This window comes from Leptonychotes weddellii, chromosome 8 (genome assembly GCF_054177405.1).
Source record: "Leptonychotes weddellii isolate Sample4059 chromosome 8, ASM5417740v2, whole genome shotgun sequence".
NCBI lineage: Eukaryota > Metazoa > Chordata > Mammalia > Carnivora > Phocidae > Leptonychotes > Leptonychotes weddellii.
In genome coordinates, this window is record NC_138376.1 from 54487583 (window position 1) to 54505040 (window position 17458).

Consider the following 17458-nt stretch of genomic DNA (forward strand, 5'->3'; position numbering starts at 1 on the left):
CTTCATGTCACAGATGACTAAAAATAAACTTCCACAAGTTAAAACTAACTGTTTTGCTCATTAAATCATTATAAATGCAATTAAAAATAATTCCCTAAATCTTTTTATGTAGGTAAGTAAGCAAGCAAAAATAGTTAAATAAGAACTCATATGTTTTCTTGTCTTTTTTTTCTTTCTCCTGATAGGACCAGACATATTATCAATCATTTCAGGTTTCAGAATATGGTAAGAGTTCTTCAATTTATTTTGAAAGAAAAAAATATTTGTTCCTTTCCACAGAGATAAGAGAAATTTTGAAGAGATATGTTATTTAAAGTAAAAATGCTAGTGAAGTACATTCCTGGTGTTTCTTACAGGCCTACCTAAATATATTTTTTCCTTTGTAAAAGATATAAAGGTCATTATAAAGAAAAATATAGGAAACAGATCACCTAGAGTCCCATTATGTGGACTCTCTTATGCATAATTTTTTTGTTTTTCTACTTTGTTGTGATCTTAACATATTTTAATTTTTGTAATTTTTTTTTTTTAAGATTTTATTTATTTATTTGAGAGAGAGAATGAGACAGAGAGCATGAGAGAGGGGAGGGTCAGAGGGAGAAGCAGACTCGCCGCTGAGCAGGGAGCCTGATGCGGGACTCGATCCCGGGAGTCCGGGATCATGACCTGAGCCGAAGGCAGTCGCTTAACCAACTGAGCCACTCAGGCGCCCTAATTTTTGTAATTTTTTTAAACATAACAGTTATTTCCCATATTTTTCATTTGGTTGGCTTTGGTAAAGACAGTCTGTTTGACTAGGGCAAATCCTCTTCTTGCAGGTGTCACATTTATATAACAGTTAGACATACATAGATAAAAACATCATGGCCCGATATTTTGTTGGTGGATGGAGAGGAAGGAAAGCTAAGAATAGGATCTCATCTATTAGTATAGGATCTGACTATTAGTTTTAATTTGGATGGCTGTTTTGAGGTTACGCATGAGCTTTTTCATTTGATTTGTGTCACTTTTTGACACTGTGTCTCATTCAGGCAACAGAAATTCTGGAAGGTAGTTTATTTACGTCTTAGTGGCTCAGGGTCCACATATCTCATACAGCACCATCACTTCTAAGTCTCATGATCCACTAGAACAGGGATCAGCAAAATTTTTTTCCTAGAGAGGGTCAGATAGTAATATTTTAGGCTCTGTGGGCCATATGTCTCTGTCATAACTACTCAGCTTTGCTACTGTAGTAGGAAGCAGCCATCGACAATATGTAAGTGAATGTGGCTGTGATCCAGTGAAATTTTATTTATAGACACAGAAATGAAAGTTTCCTATAATTTTCACATGTCATAAAATATTCTTCTTTTGATTTTTTTTCCCCCAACAAATTAAAAATGTAAAAACTATGCTTAGCTCATGCTGGTTATCATTTACTAACCCCTGATCTGGAACCGTGTTGTTCAAATTGGGGGTCACTTACCACATGTAGCTATTGAGTGCTTGAAGTGTGGCTAATCCAAATGGAGATGTGCTCTAAGTGGGTAAACAATCAGATTTTGAAGACTTAGTAAAATAAAAAAATAAAAAAAAGAAAGAAAAATAGCTCATTAATAGTAATTTTTTATATTGAGTACATGTTGAAATGATAATATTTTAGGTATATGGCATCAAATAAAATATTACAAAATTTAATTTCACATGCTTCTTTTTACTTTTTAAATGTGGCTACTAGAAATTTAAAATTACACATGTGGCTCACATTTTATTGCTTTTGGACAGCCCTGATCTAGAAGAAGAAATCAGAGGTGGCCAAGGTTTTTATAGGCTATTTTCATTTCACATAGAGGTGGTGCTGGGTGATTATATGTTGTTGAATTGGATATGGGGGAGGTAGGGAATTGATTGCCAACCTATGATGTTTGAGGAGGGGACATTTGAATTCTTTGTTCTAAGGAAATTTCACCTCTGAGTGGATCATGTGGCTTTTTTGGCCCTCCAGTCCTAGATTTGTCTAGGACTATCTTGACATACAAAGGGCCTTTGGCCTGGTTTGGAACTGGAGGTCTGATCTATATTGTTGACCCATTGGCCTTCTTGATACTTCTCTTGTGTTACTTCAATGGTGAGATGCTTTGTAATGAGACTGATCTATTTCTTTAGCTAGTGAAGTTTGAGAAAAAAATCTCTATAGACTGGAAGGATACACTTTTTTTTTACTCTGGTGGTATGCTTTATATCAAATAGTGTTCATATTCATAAAGTATTTCACATCTTAATTATATAAAGCTGACCAAAGTAGGGGTTTTTAACTTTGGGATTGCCTTCGGGAATCACTGTCACGCAAGAAAAGCATCATTACTTTGTAGCCGTATCTTAGTGATTAACTCAGAAATCCTACTACACAACTTTCCCTTCATAGCAATCCATTCCATTTGACTGTCACCAGATTCACCTTTGATTGTCTTGAAGAATAAGGATTCTGTATGACTACATATATGGTACCATGTAGAGGGAGAGTCTTGGGGCCCTAGGGTGTGCTTTTAGTAACCATGCTGGAGAGTAGTCCTAGGAAAAGGGCTGCTCTAGAAGCAACTGTTTACCACGTGATGTGGAAGTATTTTTAACAAGCAGTAAGGGAGCATTAATGAATGGGTGATGCCTGGTCTCCCACCATTCAGATGCCTTGGCTCAGGGTTCTGGATACAATACAGGTTCGACCGATGAGAAGCTTCCGTCGACACACATGTCCATAGTAACTGGTCCCCACTGTCACTGTCTAGTCATCAGCCTCGTAAGGGTTTCTCATTTTGGGTGAAATGAAGTGCTTTTCATCTGTGTGTTAATGTGTCTTTGGATTCTAAGGAATCTAAGTTCAAATAGTACCAATTGTCGACTTCTTTAGAACAATGTAGTCTTTATTTTGATAAGCTAAAAATGATAGGAAAATAGATTCTTTAAGATATTTACCCTTGCTTCTCTTTTCCAGTATTGCCCAAATTTGAAGTTACTTTGCAGACACCATTATATTGTTCTTTGAATTCTAGGAGCTTAAATGGTACTGTCATAGCAAAGTGAGTATCATTTTTTTTTATGGCTATCTACTGTTATAAAACTGACAAAGAGCTCATTATATACTCCAGAATATTAGCAGCATGTTCTGCTTATTAAAATACCGCAATGCGCAGGAAACAAATATCTGTAATAAATAATTAAGCACGGAACATGTCTGTACAGGTCTTTGTATCCACCTGCCTGCTTCCAAACTGATCCAATCCTGAAATATTTCCCACAGACGAGTATCTTTCTGATACTAGTCAGGGGATTTACATTATAGATTGTTCCAGATTTAAAAAAAAAGTTGTATCTTTATCCCTCATTCAGCTGACATGGATCGAGGCTACTTACCTCTTCTTCAAACTTAAATTTTTTTCTGTCCATAATGGAGGTTGAATCTTGGGGGAGGATTTTGGTTATCTTATTGCAGTTAGCAAACAAGTAAGGAGTTCACCCTCCTTGTCATTTCAGTGGATGTATACGGAGAGATTCCAGCCCACGTGTATGATAGATGTATCATGGCTCTCATGATTTTGATCCACTGGCTTGACCAGCATAGCGTTTCATTTTGTGGAGGCAAAAAGCATCCTCAGAGTCCCAGACTACCAGTTCTCAAAAGTGTAGGCTGGAGTTATTCCAGGCCTGATCTTATGTAGCTTTCATTTTTGATGTGTGAATAGCTGTGCTTTGGTTCCTGAAATTTATTTAGTTTCAGAATTCATTTATAATAGTTGATAAACACTGGACTCCCTCTCACTGCTTTCTCATTGCCATATTCCTCTCTTGGTGAGGGTTTGTGGTAGTGGCAAGTGATGGGCAGTGAGTCTCCTGATGGGAGCAGCCCATAGACAAAACATTGTGAAGACTCCTGCTTCAGATTTTATTTGGCAAAAAAACCCACAAACAAACAAGCAAACAAACAAAAAACATGTAAAACCCCTGCAACACAAAGGCAAAAATGTGTCTACAGTTTATATACCAACTTAGTTTTCTGCCTGTGTTCAACTAAGAGGTGGCCTCCAATATGAATTTGGGTACTGTGGATGGATTTATGGTTTAGAAAATACATAAATGCCTGCATTTTACATAATTATTATCCTGCCCTTGATCTGAGCTGAAGGCTAAGGATTCTGTCTGGGTTTTATTTTGAGTTCTTTGACTAGAGTTTATAAAACAGTGAGTGCAAATCCACACAAACCATCAGTGTCCTCATGGATTGGGTTGAGTATGGATACCTTCTTTGCTTCTGGTTTTTGGTTTTCAGGGCTGTCCCAGGGATTCACTACAATCAGTTAAAACAGTGATTCTTAAACTCTGGTAACTCTTCAGAAAGTTTTATATACAACTTTGGGGGGTTGTGGATCCCCTGGTACCCTCCTCCCTGCTAGCCCTGTAAGAACTCTTATAGGAGCATCTCTTTACTTGCTAGATGGGATGCTGCCCATTCACGAATTGCTTAATAAACTCAATTAGATTTAAAAAAAAAAGAACCCTCATAGTTTCATCTGGATTCTCATTTGTTGAGCCTCTTCGAAATACTAATGGCTGAGAACAACATGACCATTGTGATGACCCCTGGTATTTCTTTAGCATTCACCACATTGTACTTGCATCATTTTCCTTAGGACCTGTGCCGGTCAAGGTTCCATAGGAGAAGTAAAGCCAGTAGGAGATGTATATTAAGAGGTTGTTGCAAGGAATTGGCTTACATGATTGTGGGTGGCTGGCTTATCTTCACATTGAGGATATACTTTACATCTTTGTAACAGATTAAGGAAATCTTTTGACCAGCAGAGGCTTTTATCAGTCTATAAAAATTGGCATAGACCTATTCTATAAATACTGTGTCCCAGAAAAGATGGAGATGTTGATGAGGATGATGATCCAAGAGTGGATAATAAACGGTTTGGGCTTTTCTTTTGCTAGTAGCCATCTGTCCCATCAAGGCATAGTTAAGGTGAAGAGCATTGCTGGAAATTTCCCAGAGAAGAAGGTTAACAGTCTCTTTTTGGTTTTGAAATCTTTAACTGAGATGAATAAAAATCTGCATTTGTTTATTGGCTTTGATGTGAACATCTGCTCACTATTCCCACCTCATTAAAATGATAGACTCTTTTTCCACTAACCACAGAGGGTTCTAGAGGATTGTAAAGAAAATAACATAGCACACATCTAGTTATTTCTATATATTCTGCAGACAGTAAAATCTAAACAAATATTCTTTAGGCTAAGGTTTATTTAAATATATTTATTATTTGATGAGACATTTGTATCTTGGAAATGACATGGAAAAAAAGGTGGGAGAAACATGAATTATACTGGCAGGTTCAGTTTTTTAGGTGTCATTTTGTAAACCTTTTGTGCTATGACTATTTAAAAAAATTCTTGTTTTGTTAATGGTACTACCCTAGAATATACTTGATTTGCTTTTTAAAATGTTATTCATAACTAATGAATCGTTGAACACTACAACAGAAACTTCTGATGTACTATATGTTGGCTAACTGAACATAATGAAAAATAAAAAAAATTTGTCAAACTATTATTTTCTGAATCATTAGTTTATTCCACATGCTCCCAGATTTATTTAGGACAATAATTGTCAGTAACCTTGTTTCATAATTATTATAATCAGCTTGAGGCAAAGAAAGCTAAATCTGCTTCACATTTAAACAAAAATAAAAAATATTTGTGTCTGAGAATACATTAAATTATGTCTGGATTTTCAAGCCCCCTGTACTATCATGTGATAGAACTCTTAAAATATAATGTTCTGGTATCCTTATGCATTTATTTAATCTTTAACAAGATACAAGAACTGTTAAGTTTCGAGGACTCTTTTTTGAATGAATGAATTTGGTGCTGAAGTTGCTGACCAGGGTTTCCACTAACTTTACTATTTTCGTTTGGAAGGCAATACATTTGAAAATATATTTGTTTTATTCTCCTTAATTTGGAATGTACTATATCATTGGCTTTTGAATTGAGTTGATCCAGATGAGGGGCTGTTTCTGTGTTCAACTAATGGATTCAGGAAGCAGGAGTTTACTGTTAGATTTATAGAGTGCAGAGCAAAATTGACTTCCACATTTGGCTGAGCATTTATTACACAATAGAAATGGAAGGAACCCAGGAAACACATTTAAAAAAGGCTTTTTGGCAGTAAAATGGTTTACCAAAGATTGCCTCTCTTTTTCACATGAAGAGATTTTCCCATCAGGAGAGAGGATAAAATTAATACATAGAATGTAAAGCAGCAGAGAGGAGATTTGACTCAAGAAGATAATTTTGATACTATGGATAAAAAAATTACTCTTCTTTTACATTTTTCTGCACAAATCCAAGTTTTGATAGCCATGAGCACACTTGGCGCCCCAGTGTATTGTCTAATAAACCCTTCTGGTTAATATTGGAACATGCAACAGTGGGTCTTGGTGATTGCAATTTCAACTACCATTTAAAAATGTTCAAAAGCTGCGAAGTGTCCTGGGCATGCTGTTAAAGGACCAGTCTAGATTTCTAGGAATAAAACATTTTTGTAACTTAAAAAAAAAATCTTTGGACAGGAAACCGCACTTGCAGTTTCTCTGGAGTGTCTAAAATGGTTAGAGGTAAAATATGTATTATGAACTGTTTTGAAGTATTGTAATTAAAAGTCTTCTCATTTTGGAGACTTAATTTCAAGGATCATCATTTATTAATGATATTCCTAGCTGTGATTAGTTTTAAAAATTTGCAGTGAGAGTATTTTTAAAAATATAATTCTTTTAAGTTGGATTGCCAGTATATGCTATTGAAAGTAGTATTTTCTTTTTTTTTTGAAAGTAATATTTTCATGTGCTATTTTGATAATATCAAGTTGAAAATGTAAAAAAATATATCATTTTTCAGGTATACATATGGGAAGCCAGTGAAAGGAGATGTAACACTTACATTTTTACCTTTATCCTTTTGGGGCATGAAGAAAAATATTACAAAAAATTTTAAGGTAACTTTTACAGAGATCTTATAACTTCTAATGGGGAAACACTGTAAGTATACTTTTACTAGAAATAAGATTTCATACTGAATTAACAAAGAATTGAGTGTAAGAAAAATCAAGAGTTTTCTAGAATTGGACAAATGAGAATCTACTCATTTATACTCCAGAGCCATCATATTTTTGTGACTTAGTTTGAATTTTATTTCTAAAATTTGAATTGCTAAAGTGAAGAATAAAATTGAATTATTTTGAACAAAACAGATAAATGGATCTGCAAACTTCTCTTTTAATGATGAAGAGATGAAAAAAGTAATGGATTTTTCAGAAGGGCTTTCTGAACACATGTATCTGTCTTCCCCTGGGCCGGTAGAAATTTTAGCCACAGTGACAGAATCACTTACAGGTTTGTAGACTTTGAAGTGAAGGTAAAGCTATTTATGTGGTGCTGCTCTCTCTCCTTTCTTATTATAACTAGCACATTCATTTGGGAGCCTTTCTAAAGATGCTACTTAATTCTGAAATTGTCATGACTGTTAATTAGTGTCAGTTGCAGAGTGTTTTCATTATGAAGGGGAAATTTCTTTTCTTTCTTTCTTTTAATTTTAATTTTAAATTTTGGGGGGAAATACCTTTTTCTACCACAGTCTGTGCTTCAACCACATGGAATAGGTATTTGTAATTTCCTCCATTTCTGCTTTCTTTTCAACCTGGAAACTACATGGCAAGTCCTACCTTTTCAGCTAACTAACCACCTTCTGTTTTTTTTTTTTTTTTAAATCATTTAACATCGGGGTGCCTGGGTGGCTCAGTTGGTTAAGCGACTGCCTTCGGCTCAGGTCGTGATCCTGGAGTCCCAGGATCGAGTCCTGCATCAGACTCCCTGCTCGGCAGGGAGTCTGCTTCTCCCTCTGATCCTCCCCCCCCTCTCATGCTCTCTCTCTCTGTCTCATTCTCTCTCTCAAATAAATAAATAAAATCTTTAAAAAAAAAAAATAAATCATTTAACATCTTCTGAGCTCTTGTCTGCTCATGGACAGTTTTCTTTTTCAAGAATAAAATAAAGGTTAATTGCTTGGATCTTTCTGTTGTTATCCACAGCTTTCACCAAACCCCGAAAGAGCAAAAAATGATTCAGTCGGTGGCCTTAATCTGCAGTGTCCATGTTATGGATGGGCATAGCGGTAGTGGTGCTTAGAGGGGTTCATGGAGGCTCTAAGAGAACTGTATGGTTCTCTTTATGACCAAGCCACTGTGGGAATGAGGCTTCTGTGCCCCATTAACTCCTTGGGGAAGTAGCTTAGATAGATAGAAAACTTTGGTGATAGAAGCTGTTGGTGAAGTATAACATTTGGTTTCTAAATGGTGCAATTTCCAAAACAGGTATCTCAAGAAATGCAAGCTCTAATGTATTTTTCAAGCAACATGATTACATCATTGAATTTTTTGATTATGCTACTGTCTTGAAACCATCTCTCAACTTCACAGCCACTGTAAGTTGGCATGTTTATTAATGATCTAAAGCAACAAGTTCAGTTTAATGAAACAGAATGGCAGATAATATTTTCAGCGCTTTTCAAAAAAAAAAAATTAAGGGGCGCCTGGGTGGCTCAGTTGGTTAAGCCGCTGCCTTCGGTTCAGGTCATGACCTCAGGGTCCTGGGATCGAGTCCCTCGTCGGGCTCCCTGCTCCTCGGGAAGCCTGCTTCTCCCTCTCCCACTCCCCCTGCTGGTGTTCCCTCTCTCACTGTCTCTCTCTCTCTGTCAAATAAATAAAATCTTAAAAAAAAAAAAATTAAGCCCAAAATAGATAGATTACTTTTCCCCCTTAGTTATATGAAGTATGTAGAATTGTTCCCAAATGACCTTTGTCTAAGTTTTCTTAAAAAGGTGGTCTCCAACAAAAGTTATTTTCCTCAAAATTTATTTAATAAGGAATTTAAGTTAGATTTGGATTGCTACATTGAAGCTTTTATAAATATCTTGAAAGAATTAGGTGTTAGTCAAAAAATTTCAATTTCAGTTTGATTTTCATAATGACTAATTTTAGTTCTAGCAAAGATGTTGCATTAAAAATTATCAACAAATCTCTCTCTCTCTCTTTTTTTTTTTCCTTGAGTTAACACTTACTGAGTGAATTTTGACAATGTGCAAGGCAGGGTGCTGGGTGGGGCTTACAGAGCTAAGAAGAACCCAGTCTCTACCCTGGATTCACAGTTTTGTGATGGTGACAAGTCATACACACAAGTATGACTTAAAGCAGGATAAGGTCACTGTCATGCATACATTTCTGTAGTGATTTAAAGCAGGGGTTGGCAAACTTTTTCTACAAAGGACTAGATAGTAAATATTTTTAGCTTTGTGGGATATATGGTCTCCGTGACATCTACCCAACTCTGCCATTGTAGCATGAAAGAAGTCTTTACTACTTTGTAGCCAGGTCAGGGTGGCTGTGTTCCAATAAAACTTTTATTTACAAAAAGACTGGATTCGGCTTTCCTGTCTGCCATAGTTAGTTCACTGACCTCTGGTTTAAAGAAAGAGGGTATGACTTCTTATTGAATGGATCAAGAGAAATTTTAGATAGTTTCTGATTTCAAATATAATTTAGTTTGAAAAAGGAAGAAAAAGACCCTTGAGGCTGCAAATGGTAACTTCGAAATGAGAGTCTGGGAGGAAGAGTTGGCTTTGGGATAGGGATGAGGGTCATTAAAGGATGCTTTACAGAAGGGCAAATTTAAGCTATTTGTTAAAAGATCAGTAGGATATTATTTTATTTTTTCAAAGATTTTATTCATTTATTTATTTTAGAGAGAGAGCGAGAGAGCGAGAGAATGTGCGTGTGAGCCAGGGGAGGAGCACAGGGGGAGGGAATAAGAAGGGTAAAGAATCTCAAGCAGACTCCACGCTGAGTGTGAGTGTGACTCGGGGTTCGATCCCATGACCCTGAAATCATGACCTGAGCCGAAACCAAGAGTCGGACGCTTAACCAACTGAGGCACTCAGGTGCCCAAAATCAGTAGGATTTTAAATGTTTGTTGTGGGGATGGGAGATGGGGAGCAAGATGAGCTGAGACAAGGCAAGAGCCCTGCTTGGCAAGTTCAGATGCATTCACCTAGATCAGTACAATTGTAGCAGGGAGTTTGTGTCTGGGAGTGGTGAGAGAGAAAAGAGGAGGCAACGTGTGGGGAGTTTTCAAGGATCCTAAATGACACATGCATGTTTTTGAACTTTATGCTCTAGGCAGTGAAGAGCCTGGGAGCCTTATGAATGTGGGAGGGGTATGGCAAAAGTGGTATTCCAGGGAGATGGATGGGGGCTGTGTGTAGGAGGATGGCTGCAGCCCAGGTGTGAGGTGGCGAGGAAGCTCCAGGGGGGGCGGGGATGTGCAAGTGGAGAGGACACAAGAGAGAAGTACAAGACTTGGTATATATTGGATTTGGGAGGTGGGTATAGGGAGGGGAAACTGAGAAATGTGAAGTCTGGCAGAATTGTGGTGTTAGCAAAAATAGGAGAGGCAAGATGGTTGCTCAGTTATAGATGCACTGAATTTGAGTTGACAGGGATATTTAAGTAGAAATTTCCTGCAAGTGGAAATTGGAGGTGTTGAGTATGAGCTCCAGAGCAAGGTGAGGAAAGCAGTAGGAGTGCTGAGATCTTTGAGAAAAAGAGAAGCACAGATAACTGATAATTTAGCCTTGACAAATTCCCACGTTTAGGGAGAGGAAGGTGGAACCCAAAAAAGACACTGTGAGGATGCAGAAAGAGGGCTCTGAAATAAAGAAGGTTCTTGTGGAGCCATGGAAGGCAAGAGAAGCCAAACTATCAAGAAGGGAATGGTCAGTGGTGTTGAAAGCCTTCTAGAGAGAGACTACTTCATCTGGAAGTTAGGGTGCTACCAACAGTTTTTGAGAATTCAGTTTCATTGGAATAGCACAGATAGGGACTGGATTCAACTGAACTTAAAACCTTTGCTTTTCTTGTTACCTGTTTTTAAAATGTTGTGTTTTGACAATTAGGTAAAGGTAACCCGTGCTGATGGCAATCGACTGACTTTTGAAGAAAGAAGAAATAATGTAGTTATAACAGTGACACAGAAAAATTCTTCTGAGTACTGGAGCAGATGGGACAGTAGAAACCAGGAAACAGAAGCTGTCCAGATCATAAATTATACCCTCCCCCAAAATGGAATCTTTAAGATTGAATTCCCAATCCTGGATGATTCCAGTGAGCTACAGTTGAAGGTACCATTTGTTTCTCATCATTGTCTTACTACAACAAGATCATTGAAATTGTAATCTCATGGTAGGCACTCAAACCATTAGAGGTCAAAGTGCACAGGAAGTAGGAAGTAAACACATGTTTCTATTTAAAAAAATGGAGGAAAGCGTTACAAGCAGTTTAGTAACAGTGGCTGAGGGGTGGACCAAATGCTTCCTTGTAGATTCATTTTGAAGAACACAGTAAAATATAGCGCTCTGAAGATATGATGAAGAAGCTCCTCAGATTCCCAGCCTAGGTTGGTTTTCAATCACTTGAAAGTATATTTTGGCAGGAGCTGAAATGAAAGAGGAAAATATTTTTTTAAACCTATACTCCTTTGCTGAGCTCTTTCTCAGAGTGGCTCATCTGAGACACCCCAACCATTCCTGCTATCTTTCTTTTCATTGCCACAGGTTTGGTCCTTTGAGTGTTACTCTGACTACTGGTAGATACATGGGTTGGTCTGATTTCTTGCTTGTAAATGAATTCTGTGTTGTGGAGAGAGGGAAAGGAGTTCTTTCTCATTTTGTTCTCTCTTGTCATAGTGTTTCTTGATAATGTACTTTTATTTCTGAAATAAGTTAGGACTATGCTTTTTCCTCTTAGATTATGGTGATGAAGACCCTCTTCTGTGTTTTAAAGCTGTCACTTTCTTTATAATATAAGCTATAAAGTGAAGATCCAATGTCTGGGGAACATTTTTTTTTTTTTTTGCAAGAAAAAAGTAGAAGTGAATTTGCTTTTCAGGAATTGTTCAAAATATAGTATTCTTTCTCAGGGTGTTACTGAAGATTAAAATTTATAGCTCCCTTTTCTTCTGTTAATAGGCCTCTTTTCTTAATAGTGTGAGTAGCATGGCAGTTCATGGTATGTTTAAGTCTCCCAGTAAGACATACATCCAGCTAAAGACAAGAGATGAAAATATAAAGGTAATGCTTACAATCACTTACAATTACAGTATAATTGTACTCTTTTGCCATTCATATGTGTTTATTAAATAAGTTTTTTTTTCCCCCCTAGGTGGGATCACCTTTTGAGTTGGTGGTTAGTGGCAACAAGCGATTGAAGGAGTTAAGCTATATGGTAATCTCTTATAGAATTTAAATTTATTATTTGTTATAGGATCATCGAGAATGATATCTACCTTATGTCTGTATCACTAATTTTTAAAATTCAGTCTTATATCCTTTAGCCTGCCCTTTTTATATTGCAATCAAAATTTCTTTTTTCTTCCTTCACCTGTATTTGCATTTCCAACTTAAGATGGATAATTAAATCTTGCAATCTGTTTAAAATTTAAATTTCTATCAGATAATCCATCTAAATTTATTGTAGAAAATTACAAAGTATGAGAAAAACAAAACAAAACAAAACAAAAAACAAACTTGCTACCCATAGCCTTGAATTTTGCTCATCCGGCTCTCCCCAGTGGTGCTCTATATTTCTCCTGCTCAAAAATAGATTCTTGACTGTGAAGGTACTGTTGTCTCAATCAGTATTTCTTTATCTTATCCTTTTCTGTTTCCTAGCTTGTCCTTTCCATGTTGGTCAGGGAAGTTTCCTTGCATTCAGAAAGGCTTGAAGTTGGTTTAAGTCAACGATTTGTGTGTATGGTTGAAATTATTATGATTGTAGCTGCAGTTGAGATTCTTATTAGCTTTGGGATAAAATGGAACTCTTCTCTTCTTTTCAGGTAGTATCCAGGGGACAGTTGGTGGCTGTAGGCAAGCAAAATTCAACAACCTTCTCTTTAACACCAGAAAATTCTTGGGCTCCAAAAGCCTGTATTATTGTGTATTATATTGAAGATGATGGGGAAATAATAAATGATGTTCTCAAAATTCCTGTTCAGCTTGTTTTTAAAAATAAGGTAAGATTTAAGGTAATGATGTTAGAAGAAAACTTCACATTAGTGAAGTCTGAGAAATGTTAGTATTTCTTTAGAAGTATCACTAAACAAAATTGGTTAGAGATTTATGTTCATTTCCAGAACTATGGTTAAACCTCTTCATATTGTTACTACATATGTATTTTCACATGTGGAATTATCGGGCAGTGTGGGTCTTATTTGTAAGTTATGATTCTTGGCTTTAAGACTTTAACTTAATTCCATGAGGCTATTTCAGGATTTCTCAAATGGTGGAGTCGATATTGCTCTAGCGTGGAATTCCAGAGGCGATTCTAGAATTTGTGTGGTTTTGATATTGGCGTGAGAGTGAAATGAAGGGTGTGGGAGGGAGGGAGGCCGTCAGCAGTGATATGTGGAAGCAGAGCCCAGGTTTGGTTTATCCATTTTATCAGCCTGGAAACTCACCCCGGACAGATTTACAGTAAGCTTGGCTACCTGGCATGTGGAGATCTGTGTGGAGTTTGGTCTCCAAAAGCACCAGGGATTTGTATAGCTTAGGGCATATAGCTTGTTTAGGAAACCCCCTTGAACCCCAACTTTGAAAAGTAAGCTGGCTGCAAGAGTGCCTGGTGGAATTGAATCATCTCACGTATAATAAAATGAGCCATTGTTCTCACTGAAAGCTGCTGCCTTCTCAGTTCATTTTAAACAAAATAATCATTGTTTAAAAGTATTGATTGTGGGGTACAATTCCTTTGATAGCATTCCTGTTTGCTTAATTTGTTAAAATTCTGAGAGGTTGCAGTAGTCATCTTCGCATTTTGTCAATGATGGTTAACTAACTCTGGTTGTCAAGATAAAATACAAACCTCTATTTTTCATTTTATAAAGAATTTTTTTTTTTTAAAGATTTTTTTTTTATTTATTTGAGAGAGAGAATGAGAGAGAGAGAGCACATGAGAGGGGGAGGGTCAGAGGGAGAAGCAGACTCCCTGCTGAGCAGGGAGCCCGATGCGGGACTCCAGGATCATGACCTGAGCCGAAGGCAGTCGCTTAACCAACTGAGCCACCCAGGCGCCCTATAAAGAATTTTTTCAAAGACAGTGCTATCTTCTGTTATTTTTAGAGCACGGATTGACAGAGATGAATTTTAAAGTAGGAGTCAGGCTTAGATAAGGAGGTGTACATCTTTGAGATTGAGGCCAAGTATTAAAAAAGTTAGTGTAAGAGGTTATTGGCTTTGAGGAAGTGGAGTGTATAAATAGCATAATTCCAAGAAATTTCTTAGATATGAAAGATAAGAAATATAGTTTCAGCTATATTTGCAAAAATATATTTCTTTGCCTTTTTTTTTCTTTTAAAGTAATCTCTACACCCAACGTGGGGCTCGAACTTATAACCCCAAGATCAAGAGTCACATGTTGTACTGACTGAGCCAGCCAGGCACCACTCTTTCTTTACTTTTTATATAATGTTTATTACATTACTCACAAAGAAACTATAAATTTGAAAAGAGGTTATATTTAAGCAAGAGAAAATTAGTGAGTCTTTTTTTTTAAATTTTTTTATTCTTAAGTTAATCCCCATACATTACATCATTAGTTTTAGATGAAGTGTTCCATGATTCATTGTTTGTGCATAACACCCAGTGCTCCATGCAGAATGTGCCCTCCTCAATACCCACCACCAGGCTAACCCATCCCCCCACCCCCCTCCCCTCTAGAACCCTGTTTGTTTTTCAGAGTCCATCGTCTCTCATGGTTCATCTTAGTGAGTCTTTTGATGTTCAGTAATGACTGTGGAATAAATGGATAGAATGTGGAAAGCACAAAAGATGGAGGTTTAGAAATCGTCCATACGCAAGTATATCTTGAAGCCATGGGGTCTCAGAGGTACAGAGTTAAAGAGTGAGAAGTGCAAGTTTGGAACATGTTGCTCTCCTCCCCTTCCTTTTGGGTATAGGTGGAGAAACTTAAACTAAAAGTAAACTAGATAATAGTTTTATAAAATATTTCACTGGACAAGTTGAACAGGCAAGACTTTATTCAAGACTATGGCAGTAGGGGGAGAGAGATTGAGCTCAACTTCACTGAAACAAAAGGCAGGAGAGTTTTAAGCAGAGGATGAGCTTGTGGAAAAGTTCTGTTGGACATCAAGGGGAGATTGGTCAATGTGATTAGGCCATCTGTGTTTGCTAACTGGCAATGTATAAGTTAGGCTCCTGTCCTCCACAGAGACGGAAAGATCCATCAGGGACTCTGTTTTTTTGGTGACTACATTTCAAAGGATTGACTCTCAGGTCCTTGAGAAAGACAGTCCTGGGTTGTAAAACTGTCAAGAGGCTGGGAGAAGACTTACATTTCAAAGGGGCAGAGAAAGAATTTACAGTTGCAAGTTTTCTAAAGTAAATGCTGTAAGAAAAGGGAGTATCGGGGGCTAATGATCAGGAAGAAGCCTGTCTGATGTTTAGTCAAGCCGAGGGGAACATGAAGGCCATCTTGGTCAGGAGATACAGTCACTGCATCAGTGGCCTATTGAAATAGAGCTAGACGGGACGCCTGGGTGGCTCAGTCATTAAGCGTCTGCCTTCAGCTCAGGTCATGATCCCAGGGTCCTGGGATCGAGCCCCGCATCGGGCTCCCTGCTCAGCGAGAGGCCTGCTTCTCCCTCTCCCACTCCCCCTGCTTGTGTTCCCTCTCTCGCTGTGTCTCTCTCTGTCAAATAAATAAATGAAATCTTAAAAAAAAAAAAAAAGAAATAGAGCTAGACAAGATGAACATTCCTAGTAGGAAGGAGCCTCATGACAAAGCCATTCAGTTTCACCCTGTTGAGATGATTGAGGCTCTTTAAGGAGTACTAGCTAGGACCATGCTTTGATGAATGTAATGAACAGAGGATGTTCAGGTGGCCATGGAGACATAGAGCATTGGGCCTAACTAGTGTTTGGTCTGTTCACCTCCTCCCTTGGAAAGACATCCCCCTGCTCCCAGCCCAGGCAGTTCTGTGAGTCCCCAGGGGAGCTCTCACTTGACTCACTTCTAAGTTCAGGTGACCAGCATGTGAGCATCTCTGGTTTCTTTCCTCTTCCCTGTTCCTCCTCCAGATCCTGGCCTTCCCCAGGTGTCCCAGAGAACACTCCTGCCTTCTCTTTAACATTAGCTGGGGGCTGAGGGGTGTGGGATGGAGAAAGGGAAGAGGAGAGGTAGAGAAATGAAGGCTAAATCAGATTTATGCCACTGTGGGAGGTTCTATGACTTGTAAACACTGTTAATAAATTTTTTTTTAAAAAATTCTTTCCCTGTAGAAGGCTTATGTATGGTTTTAGAATGATCCCTCAGTCAAGGCAAATGTAGAATCTTTGCTAGATTTTGAGACACTGAACTGATGTTGGTAAGACATGTAAGTAATGCTTTTTAAAAAGTCAAATAAATCCTGTTTTATCCCTTTCTTAGATAAAGCTGTTTTGGAGTAAAGCTCATGCTGAACCATCTGAGAAAGTCTCTCTTAGGATCTCTGTGACACAGCCAGACTCGACAGTTGGGATTGTAGCCGTTGACAAAAGCGTGAATCTGATGAATGTCTCAAATGATATTACAATGGAAAATGTGAGTTTAGCTATTTTTTTCTTACAAAAATACATGTTTAAAGAGCAAAAAGGAAACCTTATTGCATTACCTCAAATATCTAAAGGGAATTTCATTAGTTCCTCTTAAGTATAAGTCAGTCATCAGTAAAGCTTCCAAATAAAAAGGATTTGCATTCTGGTTGTTATGTTGGAAAGAGGCTGCATGTGGTGAAGTGTCTTTGCTGTCTTAGATGAGAGATGCCATCTAGAGTTTTCCCTCATTTTCATGCTGTATTTGAATTTAAGACTCTCGAGAAAGTACTAGGAAATTGACTTGTATAATTTTGGATGACACTGGAGAAGATAGCTTTAGATAATTTTGAAGTAGTTTCTGTTTTGGTTATACATAATGGTTATATATAATTACAGTCTTATTGAATCAGGAATTTGTAGTATATTGAGGGAGTGAAATCATGTTAATCTGCAGAAAACTTATAAACCAAGAAATATATAAATATCTAGTGTTACATAAGCTAATCCCCTATTCATTAATAATTTCATTTTTATTTGTAAGCTCTTGATATATCCTTGTGTGCCATTGTCAGTTGAAATCTGGATTGTATAACCTAGGTCCATTAATTGATTAAGTATAGTGATTAACAACATATAGGAGGAAAGATATAAATGTTTAGGCTAATTTGGTCATCTTGTTGTAAATTAATCCACTTGACAAATATTATATATAATTTTCAGTCTATAA

The 17458-nt window shown here is 37.3% G+C and overlaps 1 protein-coding gene across 1 annotated transcript in view; it reads left to right on the forward strand.

Annotated features, from left to right (window-relative positions):
• The window catches only part of CD109 (CD109 molecule), a 113999-nt gene that overhangs the window by 45303 nt on the left and 51238 nt on the right, over positions 1–17458 (forward strand). Inside the window, exons 6-15 of the mRNA XM_081828545.1 lie at positions 186–225; positions 2975–3059; positions 6934–7030; positions 7286–7427; positions 8405–8514; positions 11041–11265; positions 12112–12213; positions 12305–12367; positions 12978–13154; positions 16586–16738. Coding sequence (XP_081684671.1) covers positions 186–225; positions 2975–3059; positions 6934–7030; positions 7286–7427; positions 8405–8514; positions 11041–11265; positions 12112–12213; positions 12305–12367; positions 12978–13154; positions 16586–16738 — 1194 coding nt within the window. The remainder of the gene's footprint in view (positions 1–185; positions 226–2974; positions 3060–6933; positions 7031–7285; positions 7428–8404; positions 8515–11040; positions 11266–12111; positions 12214–12304; positions 12368–12977; positions 13155–16585; positions 16739–17458) is intronic.